Raw genomic sequence first — 12,567 nt, 5'->3', positions numbered from 1 at the left:
CGGGGTGACACTGTTTGAGCCAGAGGTCTGTCCGATTTCCCCAAACTCCATCTACCCCCGTCTGTCCAATTCAGGAACTTGGAAGCTGCATCCACTCCCCACCTGCTGCTCCAGCTGAGGTCGAATAAAGCCCAGGGAGGGGTGCAGCAGGGTGTGCTCCACACCATACAGTCCTCGGCCTCTCTCCGACCCTGCCCCACTGACCACCGCTCACCTGTTGCCGTCACAGCTGAAGACAAGCGCACATCTTGAGACTGCCAAATGCCACAGGGACTCTGGGATCCTGGCGTTCAGGACCATCACGTTCATCGAGTAGACATGGACGGAGCACAGCTGTGGGGAGAGACTTTCACCTTTACATAGGGCAGCAGACCCCTCCCTCACACTCCCGTCTCTGCTCAGCACTCCCCCACTATGCTGCATCGACCCCTCTCCTGCCAGCAATGCCTGTAGCTCCACCATCAACATCCCCGGTGTGAGCCGCTCACCTGTGACACCACGCGCAGTACCGAGGGTTGGAGGGCCCACTGCTGCTTTCTCACGCTCCCCCTGCGAACGGCTTCGGTCGGTTCTTGATCCTGAACAGTACCTTGCAGATCCGCTTGGAAACGGACCTCTCCGACACACAGACCGAGGTAGTGACTGCAACCCAGAATAACTGAGTTAGAGGGCAGACCTCGTGGACAATGGATCCCAGCATTTTCCCAATGACTGGTGTTAGGCTAACCTAGAGCACAAGAAAAATAATAGCAGGAGTAGGCCACTTGGCCCCTCAAGCCTGCCCTACCATTCAGTATGATCATGGCTGATCTATACTGGCCTCAGTCCTCTTCTGTATCAGTTCCCCATAACCCTCAATTCCTCAGCTCTTCAGATGTTTTTCTACCTCCACCTTAAATATATCCAATGATCCAGTCTCCACTACCCTTGGGGGCGGAGAATGCCAGAGATCCGCCACCCTCTGAAAGGAGATCTGACCTTCTGTTTCCTGGTTTCCTCCTTTCTTGAATAGTGACGACACATTTGTGGTTTTCCAAACCTCTGGAACCTCTCCTGCAGCCAAGGAATTTTGATAGCTTGGAAGTTATACAGCACGGAAACAGGCCCTTCGGCCCAACTCATCCTTGCAACCAAGGTGCCCACCTGAGTCAGTCCCATTTGCCTGCATTTGGCCCATATCCCTCTTAAACCTTTCCTGTCCATGAACCTATCCAAATGTCTCCTAAACACTGCAATTGTACCCGCCTCAGGCAGCCCGTTCTACATCCCCACCACCATCTGTGTGAAAACGTCACCCCTCAGGCCCCCTTTAAATCTTTCTCCTCTCACCTTAAACCTGTGCTCTCTAGTTTTAGACACCCTTCCCTGTGACTATCCACCTTATGGACACCCCTCACGATTTTACAAACCTCTATAAGGTCACCCCTCAGCCTCCTTCACTCCAGGGAAAACAGTCCTGGCCTATGCAGCCTCTCCTTATAACTCAAGCCCTCCAGTCCCGGCAACATCCGTGTGAGTCTTTACTGCACCTTCTCCAGCTTAATCACACCTTTCCTGTACCTGGGCGATCAGAACTGCACACGATACTCCGTGCGTTCTCAGCAATGCCTTGAACAGCTGTAACGTGATGTCCCAACTCTCGTACTCGATGCCCCGTCCGATGAAGGCAAGCACGTCACACGCCACCTTCACCACCCCGTCTACCCGTGTCGCCACTTTCAGGGAACTGTGTACTTGTATCCCGAGGTCTATTTGTTCAACAGCACTCCCCAGGACCCTGTCATTCACTGTGCATCTCCTACCCTGGTTTAGCTTCCAAATGCATCACTTTGCACTTTTCGAAGTTCAATTCCATCTGGAGTTTCCTTTGCCCACTTTCCCAGCTGATCCAGATCCTGTTGGAACCGTAGACAATTTTCCGTCTGGTCCACCACGCACCAATTTTGCTTTCATCCACAAGCTCATCAAGCCACCCACATTATGATCCACCTCTCAAACCCTTAAACAACACGTCCACTGTCTCTGCAGCCACATCCATTAAATTCCAGGATGCAGGACATCAGAACCACAGAGTTATGGAGAGTCGTACGACAATACAGCACAGACACAGGCCCATTGGCCCACCAAGTCTGCACTGACCGTCAACCAGCCAGTTTATATCAGCCACTGATCCCATTTTATTCTCCCCACATTCCCCCATTCACCCGCACAATTTGCAGCAACCAATTAACCCACCAGCCCGCACAGCCTTGGAACGTGAGAGGAAGCCAGAACACCCTGGGGAAAGCCATGCAGTCACAGGGAGAGCGTGCAAACTCCACACAGACAGCACCCGAGGTCAGGATCGAACCTGGGTCTCCGGGTCTGAAAGGCAACGGCTCTGCCTGCAACTGCCCAGATCAGACACACCCGCCCATCCTCCTGCCTGCTGCTTCTTCTAGTTGGAGTCTTCCTTCCCCCCACTCCCGCTCACATCCCTGATCCAGGTTTGGCTTCTTATCACAGCCCCGGGACAGTGCTCCTTGGAACCCCACACCAGCACCTCACAGCACGGTAGTGTAGCGGTTAGCGTAACGCTATTACAGCGCCAGCGACTCGGGTTCAATTTCGGCCGCTGTCCGTAAGGAGTTTGTACGTTCTCCCCGTGTCTGCGTGGGTTTCCTCCGGGTGCTCCGGTTTCCTCCCACATTCCAAAGACGTACGGGTTAGGAAGTTGTGGGCGTGCTACGTTGGCGCCGGAAGCGTGGCGACACTTGCAGGCTGTCCGCAGAACACTCTACGCAAAAGATGCATTTCACTGTGTGTTTCGATGTACAGGTGACTAATAAAGATATCTTACGGAGGAGGTGGGAGACCGTGGATCACAGGAGGTGGAAGGGAAAGAGGCAAAGGGAAGGAGTGGTGGTATGAGACAGGCAGCAGGGAAGCAAGTGGGATGAGGAAAATTGGGAGCGGAGGACGAAGGAGATTAGACCTCTACCTTTGAACTATTTATAGCCCTTTTACCCTTCACCTCCCTACTTCCCTGCCCCCACATCCTCCTCAGCATACATTTTGACCTTAAGTCAACACCTGGTGTTGACTTTCTCTGTGCGACTCCCACTCAAGATCAGCTGCCTGCATTTTTATATATAAGAGAGTAAACAGAATGCCAGAGCCATGCGTCAGAACGTCTCCCCGAGTGTCTGAGTGGCGAACAGTGTGTGGACACGTGCCTCTGACTGAGAGCGCCAGTGGTGGATGTATAACCGGTGGGCTGACCTGTAAGAAGTGGGAGCAGGCTGTGTGACCGTCGAGCCTGCGACAGAGTGTGACAGGCAGTGGAAGTTTGTAGGTTAGGGTGAAAATAGACCCTTCGGCCCACCAAGTCCATGCTGACCATCGAGCATGTATTAAACTAATTCCTGTTTTACTTGCACCTCATTCCCATGACCAGATTCTACCCCTCACCCACACAATTTACAGCAGCCAACTAACCTACCGACCCACGTCTTTGGGACGTGGGAGGAAACCGGAGCACCCAAGGGAAACCCACACGGTCACAGGTAGAACGTGCAAACTCCACACAGACAGCAGCGGAGATCAGGATTGAACCGGGTTGCTGGAGCTGCCTACCACGTCTACCCTAGAATCACTAGAGAGGAAGACACATCACTGAACTACTGGGGCAAAAAGCAAACAGCTGGGAGGAACTCAGCAGGCCAGGCAGCATCTATGGAGGCAGAGAGGTGGTCGACATTTTCCGTTGAGACCCTGCTTCCACAGATGCTGCCTGACCTGCTGAGTTCCTCCAGCTGTCTGTTTCTTTTGCTCCAGAATTCGGAATCCACAGTCTCACTCGTCTTCACTCAATACTGGACTGGATTCCAGAGGCTGGGACTTGTGACATGAGTTCAAATCTCACCACAGCAACTGGGATAGTCTCACCGAGGTGACCATGAATTCTGTGGACTGTTGTAAAAACCCATCCGGTTCACTAACATCCTTCAGGGAAAGGCATCTGCCATCCTTACCCGGAAGCGGGGCTCTAAACCTGTCAATGTAGTTCACTACAGCTGCCCCGAGATGGTCTGGCCAACCTGTGGAATCCAGGGGCGATTAGGTTCCAGCATTAGATGCCTGCCCCCCAGTGATGTCAGCATCCTGGTGAGAGGAATAATTGGAAGAGAGGTTGTGGCTGGAGGGCATGTGTGGAGGGGTACAACACTTACGGTAACTCATGGTTCAGCAGCTTACAGGAGACCCAGACTCTGTCCACTTCCTGCAATGAAGTGAAGGGCATTAAAAAGCAATAACTCACAGAACAGGAATCACGGTCACTTTACAGCAACAACACACATGTACACGGCGGTGCATCGTGACATTCAGCAGCAGGGAACATCAGAGCAACCGAGATAAACCTCAGTCACACAGGCAGGTTGTGGGAAGAGGAGACAGTATTACACAACCGGAGGATGTGGAGAAAACTGTTACACAACCAGGGGAGGTGGAGGGGAGGGCGTCACACCAGCAGGGGAGGGCGTCACACCAGCAGGGGAGGCGGAGGGGAGGGCGTCACAGAAGTGGAGGTTTAGGCAGCTGAAGGCACAGTCAGCAGTGTGGAGGGTGGGGAGTTGAAGGAACTGTAGAAGCACATGTATCTGCTGAGATCAGAGATTCCAGGACACATCCTCCCGAGGACAGGAACCTGTCCAGGTTTCCCATGGAGCACTGGCGCCACAGCGTGGAGGTGACAGAGAGGCGGGATTCCTCAGGGTGGGAAGTGGCCAGTGGCCCTGTGGAGCCACACACTGAGACCAACACTGAGCCCTTGGGCAAGAGGAGAGAACAGAGAGTGTCCGCACTCAGTGACAGTGCTCACACTCACGTTCACACTCAGGGCCAATGCTCACGTTCTCTCACTCACACACACACACACACACAGAGCCAGTGATCACACACACTCACACTCAGAGCCAGAGCTCACACTCACCACGGTCCCCTGTGAGCAGACGGCAATGCTGACGTTGTGCAGTGAGAGGAAGCCGACGGAGCCGATCTTGATGTCCACCTTCAGCCAGTTGTGGATGAGCTGGGTAACAATGCGGGAGAGCAGCCAGCTGCAGGGAGACACGTGGGATCAGCAACACCAACTGCATTCATCAGTCGCTGTGTAACACCGGGGTACGGTACTGGTGGGCACCGGTCTGTCGCTGTATAACACTGGGGTATAGACCGGTTTCTGTGAGTGGGAGCTCAATGAGGCAGGTATATTAAAAGTATCGAAGTGTTGCCCCTGTACGTCACCATCGAGTCCTAACTCCTTCAGGACCAGCATCATGGGAAGTAGTTTCTCCTCACGGTTGGACAGTGAGTACTGAGTGCAGTGCTGAGTCCAGTGCACTATTGAGGGAGTGCTGCACTGCAGGTTGTGAATCTTTTGGTTTAGACCTTGAACCAAAGCTCCAGCTGCCCTCTTACCTGAATGGTAAACAAACTGTCTGGATGAACCAATATTCTCCACCAAGATCCCTGGAAGATCACTACCCTTGTGCTGTGTGTGGAGTTTTGCTCTACACATATCAAGACTGTTTTCTAAACGACAACAAACTTTCTAAATGCTTCACTTGTTGTGGAGAGCTTGTGAGAGGTGCTTTAGAGATGCAAGTCTTTATTTTACACAAGAGGAAGTTGCAAGTTTGCAGAGTTGTTGCTCCCAGCCTGAATGCTAATGTACCAGTTACAACAGAGTGTGGAAACAACGGACTGGCCCTCTGCCTGCCAAGGCTCAGTGTTGGATGGGGCACAGTGTGTGCAGCCCAGCAGAGGAACCGAGGCTGACTCATTCCCTCAGTCGTATGGGCAACCTTCAGAGTTGGCCCAGGGAAACTTGCTTGAGACTTAGCCCAGGATTAAACTGGGGCTGTAACCTCTCCAGTTCAATTCCCCAAATAGATAGGCAGCAGGATCCCCCGGCCTCACATTTCCTCCAGTCCCAGTAAAGTCACTGTCAGAGTGCGCGCAGGAAGGCTCTGACTTTCCAGTTATGTTTGATTAGAAAGTTGCTCACGGGTGCAGCTGAGCATTTGGCGGCCTTTCCTGAAGTCAGCATCACACCCTGCCTGCTGGTTAATTACTGCCACCAACTACTTCATGGTTTTCCTATCTTTCAAACTACAACTCTCACACTCTAACAGAAACAGCATGCATCTAGAACTGTTCACCTTGCAAAACAATCCAAGGTGCACACAGGCATGTTATCAACTTAACTTTGACATTAACTGAAGGACATACGTCAAGAGCTTCATCAAAAAAATGTAATTTAAGGAACAGCTTAAGGGAGAGAGGAGTGTTGAGGTTTAGGATGAGAATTCCAGAGCTTGGACTGGGGCAGGTGTAGGCCACCAGTTATGAAGTGATTAAATTCAGGAAGGAAGAGGCTAGAAATGGAAATAGGCAGAGATCTCAGAGGGGTACGGACCAGAAGAGGTTACAGAGTTGGGGATACCGATGTACAGTACCGGTGGGGACGGGTCTGTCACTGTATAACACTGGGGTACGGTACCGGTGGGGACAGGTCTGTCACTGTATAACACTGGGGTACGGTACCGGTGGAGTTATATATCGTCATTGATGGGTTTGAGCACAGTATGTTTATAAAACAAAAGAAGTTCTCCCAGTTCTCTCTCCCCTCCCCTGTGCTCTGCACCAAGTGAGGGATCCGCCAAGCTCCCCAAACCATGCTGCAATCCACGGTCCCAGGTTCAGGAGTTCACAGGTCATAGAGTTGAACTGCCCACCACGTACATGCCAACCACTGTACTTATCTACACTAATTCCATTAGGTCCGTAGTCCTCTACACCTTAGGGATTCAAGTACTGATCTACATGCTTCTTAAATGTTGTGAGAGTCTATACCTCCATCATCTCTTCGGGCAGCATGTTCTAGACACCAACCACCCTCTGTGTGAAAATAACCCCCCAGATCTCCCCTAAGCTCCTACTCTCACCTTAAACCTATGCCATCTTTTCTTTGACACCCCTACGATGCGAACAAGATTTTGACTATCTACCCTATCTACATCTCTCGTAACTTTACGTACCTCTATCAGGTCATTCCTCAGCCTCTGCTCCAGGGCAAAGAAGCCCAGCCTATCCAGTCTCTCCTTAAAACCGATGTGCTCCAATCCCCGGCAACATCCCGGTGAAGCTCCCCTGCACTCTCTCTGGCCAAGTCACATTTTTCCTATAGTGTGGTGACCAGAACTGCACACAGTGCTCCAGGTGTGGCCTAACCAATGTTCTATAAAGTTGTAACATGACAATTCAACTCTCATATTCTATGCCACAGCTGAAGAAGGCAAACATCCCATCTTCACTATTATAACCACCTGTGCTGGCACTTACTGTAGACCTGAAATCCAAGGTCCCCCTGTTCATCAACAATCCCTAGGGCCCCACCATTTATGTCCAACCCTTCCCTGCCTTCCCAAATTGTATCACATCACACTTATCAGGATCAAATTCTGTTTTCCAAAGCTTTGCCCAGTTTTCCAGCTGATAACCTTCGAGAAACTTCCTCGCCATCCATAATGCCACAAACTTTCGTGTTATCTGAGGGATAGACTGTGGATTCCTCTAAACTGTGCAACCCATAGCCCTAGAGTACCCTATTGTAGGGAATTCCAATGGGCAGTGGAGGGAGAACGATGGGAGAGGAGAGGAGGTGGGGGGGGGGGGTGAGGTGACAGCAAGAGATGGCAATAGCGCAGAGGTGACCAGGATGTTCTCCCTCACCAGGGACTGAGGAAGACCACACTCTGCAAGGAAACCTCCTGAGTCTACCACAGCACAAGGCAACAAAACCATCAGGGCCAATGAAATACTTCACAATTCTGGCCAGTGCTGTGACGTCAGAAACTTACAGCCAGCCCATACACAGCAAGATCCCACACCCAGCCTGCACACAGCAAGATCCCACAAACAGCAACGTGCTAACAGCCAGGTGAGGTAGGTTGGACGAACCAGGTGAGTGGGGAGAGAGACCAGGTAACAGTGCAGTGGGAACTTTCACATTTACCCAGGAGCAGATGGAGCTGCCTCCTCCTCCTCCTCACCGCCCCTCCTCCCGCAGCGAGGTGCTCCCTCCTCACCGCCCCTCCTCCCGCAGCGAGGAGCTCCCTCCTCACCGCCCCTCCTCCCGCAGCGAGGAGCTCCCTCCTCACCGCCCCTCCTCCCGCAGCGAGGAGCTCCCTCCTCACCGCCCCTCCTCCCGCAGAGAGGAGCTCCCTCCTCTCCGCCCGTCCGCCTCCTCCTCCTCACCGCCCCTCCTCCCGCAGCGAGGTGCTCCCTCCTCACCGCCCCTCCTCCCGCAGCGAGGAGCTCCCTCCTCACCGCCCCTCCTCCCGCAGCGAGGAGCTCCCTCCTCACCGCCCCTCCTCCCGCAGCGAGGAGCTCCCTCCTCACCGCCCCTCCTCCCGCAGAGAGGAGCTCCCTCCTCACCGCCCCTCCTCCTCCTCCTCCTCACCGCCCCTCCTCCCGCAGCGAGGTGCTCCCTCCTCACCGCCCCTCCTCCCGCAGCGAGGAGCTCCCTCCTCACCGCCCCTCCTCCCGCAGCGAGGAGCTCCCTCCTCACCGCCCCTCCTCCCGCAGCGAGGAGCTCCCTCCTCACCGCCCCTCCTCCCGCAGCGAGGAGCTCCCTCCTCACCGCCCCTCCTCCTCCTCCTCCTCACCGCCCCTCCTCCCGCAGCGTGGTGCTCCCTCCTCACCGCCCCTCCTCCCGCAGCGAGGTGCTCCCTCCTCACCGCCCCTCCTCCCGCAGCGAGGAGCTCCCTCCTCACCGCCCCTCCTCCCGCAGCGAGGAGCTCCCTCCTCACCGCCCCTCCTCCCGCAGCGAGGAGCTCCCTCCTCACCGCCCCTCCTCCCGCAGAGAGGAGCTCCCTCCTCACCGCCCCTCCTCCTCCTCCTCCTCACCGCCCCTCCTCCCGCAGCGAGGAGCTCCCTCCTCACCGCCCCTCCTCCCGCAGCGAGGAGCTCCCTCCTCACCGCCCCTCCTCCCGCAGCGAGGAGCTCCCTCCTCCTACAGTGAGGCGCTCCCTCCCCACAGCCCCTCCCACAGTGAGGAGCTCCCTCCCCACAGCCCCTCCCACAGTGAGGCGCTCCCTCCTCACCGCCCCTCATTGGGTGGTCCCTGTCCGCACCCCGCAGGCTCGGGCCCGTCCCGGGACAATTGGCCTCAGGACCTCCGCCAGCGCCAGGCCCCGCCCTCCTCATTACCATAATGTATGCAGCCGCCGCCGCCCCGCCCCCCGCGGCGCGCGGACTCACCGGGCCAACGGCAGCAGCGCGAGCGCGGCGACCGCCAGCGCCACGGCGGCGAACACCGGCCCCATGTCCCGGCCCGGCCGCCGGCGGGTCAGGGGTCGCAGCCCCGCCTCCGGACGTGACGCGGCGCGGCGCGGCGCACCGCCGCCGGAAGCGGCGCCATGCTGGCCGATCCCCAGGACACAGGGGCGGGGCCAGCCGGGGACGCAAAGGGGGAGGGGCCGAGACACAGGGGCGGGGCCGGACCACGGGACACAGGGGCGGGGCCGGGACACGGGGGCGGGGCCGGAGCCCGGGACACGGGGGCGGGGCCGGACCACGGGACACAGGGGCGGGGCCGGAGCCCGGGACACGGGGGCGGGGCCTGGACACGGGGGCGGGGCCGGAGCCCGGGACACGGGGGCGGGGCCGGACCCCTGGACACGGGGGCGGGGCCGGACCCCTGGACACGGGGGCGGGGCCGGAGCCCGGGACACGGGACATAGGGGCGGGGCCGGGACACGGGGGCGGGGCCGGGACACGGGGGCGGGGCCGGACCACGGGACACAGGGGCGGGGCCGGGACACGGGGGCGGGGCCGGACCACGGGACACAGGGGCGGGGCCGGGACACAGGGGCGGGGCCGGACCATGGACACGGGGGCGGGGCCGCAGCTGGAGGCGGACGGTCGCTCACCTGTGCAGTGCGGGAGGAGGCGATTCAGCCCATTGCAGTCCTGCCAGCCCCCCGACTGTGGCCGGGAGAGCTCGCACCCGCACCCCCCACCCCTCCCAGACCCAGCAGGGACAGGGTCCCCCTTGTCCTCACATCCCAGCCCACCAGCCCACGTATCCAGCACATCATCCACCGCCGCTTCCACCAGCGGGACCCCACCACCGAGCACCTCTTCCCCTCCCCACCCCTTCCTGCCTTTCACAGGGACCGCGCTCTCCGTGACTCCCTAGTTCACTTCTCCTTCCCCACCTGTCCCGCTCCCACCTCGGGGACTTTCCACTGTCCCTGCCGTAGGTACAACACCTGCCCCTACATCACCTGCATCACCTCCATCCAGGGACCCAAACCGTCCTTTCAGGTGAGACAGAGATTCACCTGCACCTCCCTTAATATCATCTCCATCATTCGGTGCTCCAAGTGTGGCCTCCTCTACATTGGCGAGACCAAACGCAGACTAGGTGACCTTTTTGCAGAACACCTGCTCTCCGTCCATAAGCACAATCTGCATCTCCCCATTGCCGGTCACTTCAACCCCACCTCCCACTCCATCACAGATATGTCAATCCTTGGACTCCTCCACTGCCAGGAGAAATCCAAGTGCAAACTGGAGGAACAGCACCTCATTTTCAGTCTTAGAACCTTGCAGCCTAACGGCATGAACATTGAATTCTCCCACTTTAAGTAATCCCCACAACTACAACCCCCCACCCCCCAACCAACCATGCCTCTTTTTTTCTTCCCTTTCCTGACCTATCTCTCTTTTTTTCTACCCCCCTTCTTACCTTTGACCCGTCCCCTGGTGGATCTGCTCTCCCCTCCTCCCCCGCACCTGCCTATCACCATCTCTTACCTGCATCTACCTATCACCACCTTGTGCCCACTCTGCCTCCCCTCTTTTGTCCACCTATCACTGCTCTGCTTTTCCCTCCTATATATTGTGCTTCCCCTTTTCCTATCTTCAGTCCTGAAGAAGGGTCCTGACCCAAAACGTTGACCGCCTGCTTTTCTCCACGGATGCTGCCTGGCCTGCTGAGTTCCTCCAGCATCATCGTGTTTTTCATCCAGATTCCAGCATCTGCAGTCCTTTGTTTCTCTGCCCCACCAGTCTCTTTGCAAGCCCTGTGTTTTATTCTCACTCACGCATGACCATCAGCTCTGCTTTGATTCCTTTTTGCCACTTATCCGCACTGGGGGATATTTAACAGCAGCCAATTACCCTGCCAGCAAGTCTTTGGGATGTGGGAGGAAACATGATCACCCGGGTCACCCGTGCTCTTGGAACAGGGGAGGGGGGATTGTTCGAACCCGGACTGTTCGAACCCTTCCCACGGGTGAAGGGAGGAACCAGGGGGACGTAGAGTGAAGGTGATTGGCAAAGGCCGTGACTGCCTGAAGGAGGGCGTGGTCAGAGCCGGAACACGTTGCCTGCATTAGTGTCTGAGAGAATGTGCAGGGCTCTGGTTTGAGGGTGGGGCTATATTGCTTTTACATGGACCCAGTGTAAACTAAACTACTCCTGTGCTGTAGCCATCCGGCGGCTGACTCCTGCCTGTGGACGTGTGCAGGAGTTAAATGATCGCCACTGGAAAACTTCATGGTGGTATTGGTATTGGTTTATTATTGTCACTTGTACTGAGGTCCAGTGAAAAACTTGTCTTGCAAACCGATCGTACAGGTCAATTCATTACACAGTGCAGTTACATTGGGTTAGTACAGAGTGCATTGATGCAGTACAGGTAAAAACAATAACAGTACAGAGTAAAGTGTCACAGCTACAGAAAAAATGCAGTGCAATAAGGTGCAAGGTCACAACAAGGTAGATCGTGAGGTCCATCTCATTGTATAAGGGAAGCGTTCAATGGTCTTATCACAGTGGGGTAGAAGCTGTCCTTGAGTCACATAGAGAGAGCACAGAATCAGGCCCTTCAGCCCACAAGTCCATGCCAACTGCCAACCACCCATTTACACCAATCCTCCATTAATCCCATTGTTTTATTCCCCAACCACCCCTCTCCCCCAGTCTGTGGAGAGTTGATGCTACTGTGCTGAAGCAGCGCAGGTGACTGTGGTTTACTATGTAGCTGACCTGAACTACCTCCAACATGGAGCGTGTACGGCACCCTGCCGATGCACTGAAGGGGTTGCTGGTACAACACTGGGTAATGTTAGCGGCGGGAGGTGTGCTGCTGACTGGGAGTGTGGATCCAGCCGGACTGGAGGAAGATCATCCTTCACAGGAGGACAGAGTGAAGCCAGCAGTGGGTCTGAGGCCAACTGAGGAGGTTCTTCCATTAAACAGCGAGATGTTTGTGCAGTTATCAGGAAGGGCACCTTGCCCTTCCTAGTCCTTCATCACTTGATGCCTCGCCTTCAGCTTACACCGTGTTTCAATCATTCATTTAAGGGATGTGGACTTCGCAGTGTTACAAGTCCAGGTTGCTACTTGGTGAGTGTCCCTTTAAGGCACCTGAATGGTGTGTGTGTGACTGCTACGGGTGGGAGCTTCTATAACTGGAACGAAGCAAGTGTCTGAAGGAGGATTCATTGAAGT

At 55.8% G+C, this 12,567-nt stretch overlaps 1 protein-coding gene across 5 annotated transcripts in view; it reads right to left on the bottom strand.

The window, feature by feature from the left end:
* Positions 1-9,401, bottom strand: part of LOC127581456 (protein KIAA0100-like) — a 56,652-nt gene extending 47,251 nt beyond the window's left edge. For 4 of the 5 annotated variants that reach the window (XR_007957955.1, XM_052035885.1, XM_052035886.1 and 1 more), the window contains exons 1-5: positions 9,307-9,401; positions 4,973-5,099; positions 4,212-4,261; positions 489-642; positions 215-333 (exon numbers count right to left, since the gene is read on the bottom strand). Coding sequence is in view for 4 of the 5 variants with exons in the window: in XM_052035885.1 (XP_051891845.1) it covers positions 215-333; positions 489-642; positions 4,212-4,261; positions 4,973-5,099; positions 9,307-9,371 (515 nt within the window). In the remaining variant the exon portion in view is untranslated. Of the gene's footprint in view, positions 1-214; positions 334-488; positions 643-4,013; positions 4,133-4,211; positions 4,262-4,972; positions 5,100-9,306 lie in introns of those variants that run through there. The other variant, XM_052035889.1, reaches the window with a different exon arrangement.
* Positions 9,402-12,567: the final 3,166 nt, after the last annotated feature.

Source organism: Pristis pectinata, chromosome 21, assembly GCF_009764475.1.
Source record: "Pristis pectinata isolate sPriPec2 chromosome 21, sPriPec2.1.pri, whole genome shotgun sequence".
NCBI classification, from domain to species: Eukaryota; Metazoa; Chordata; class Chondrichthyes; order Rhinopristiformes; family Pristidae; genus Pristis; species Pristis pectinata.
This window is presented reverse-complemented; position numbering and strand designations above follow the sequence as displayed.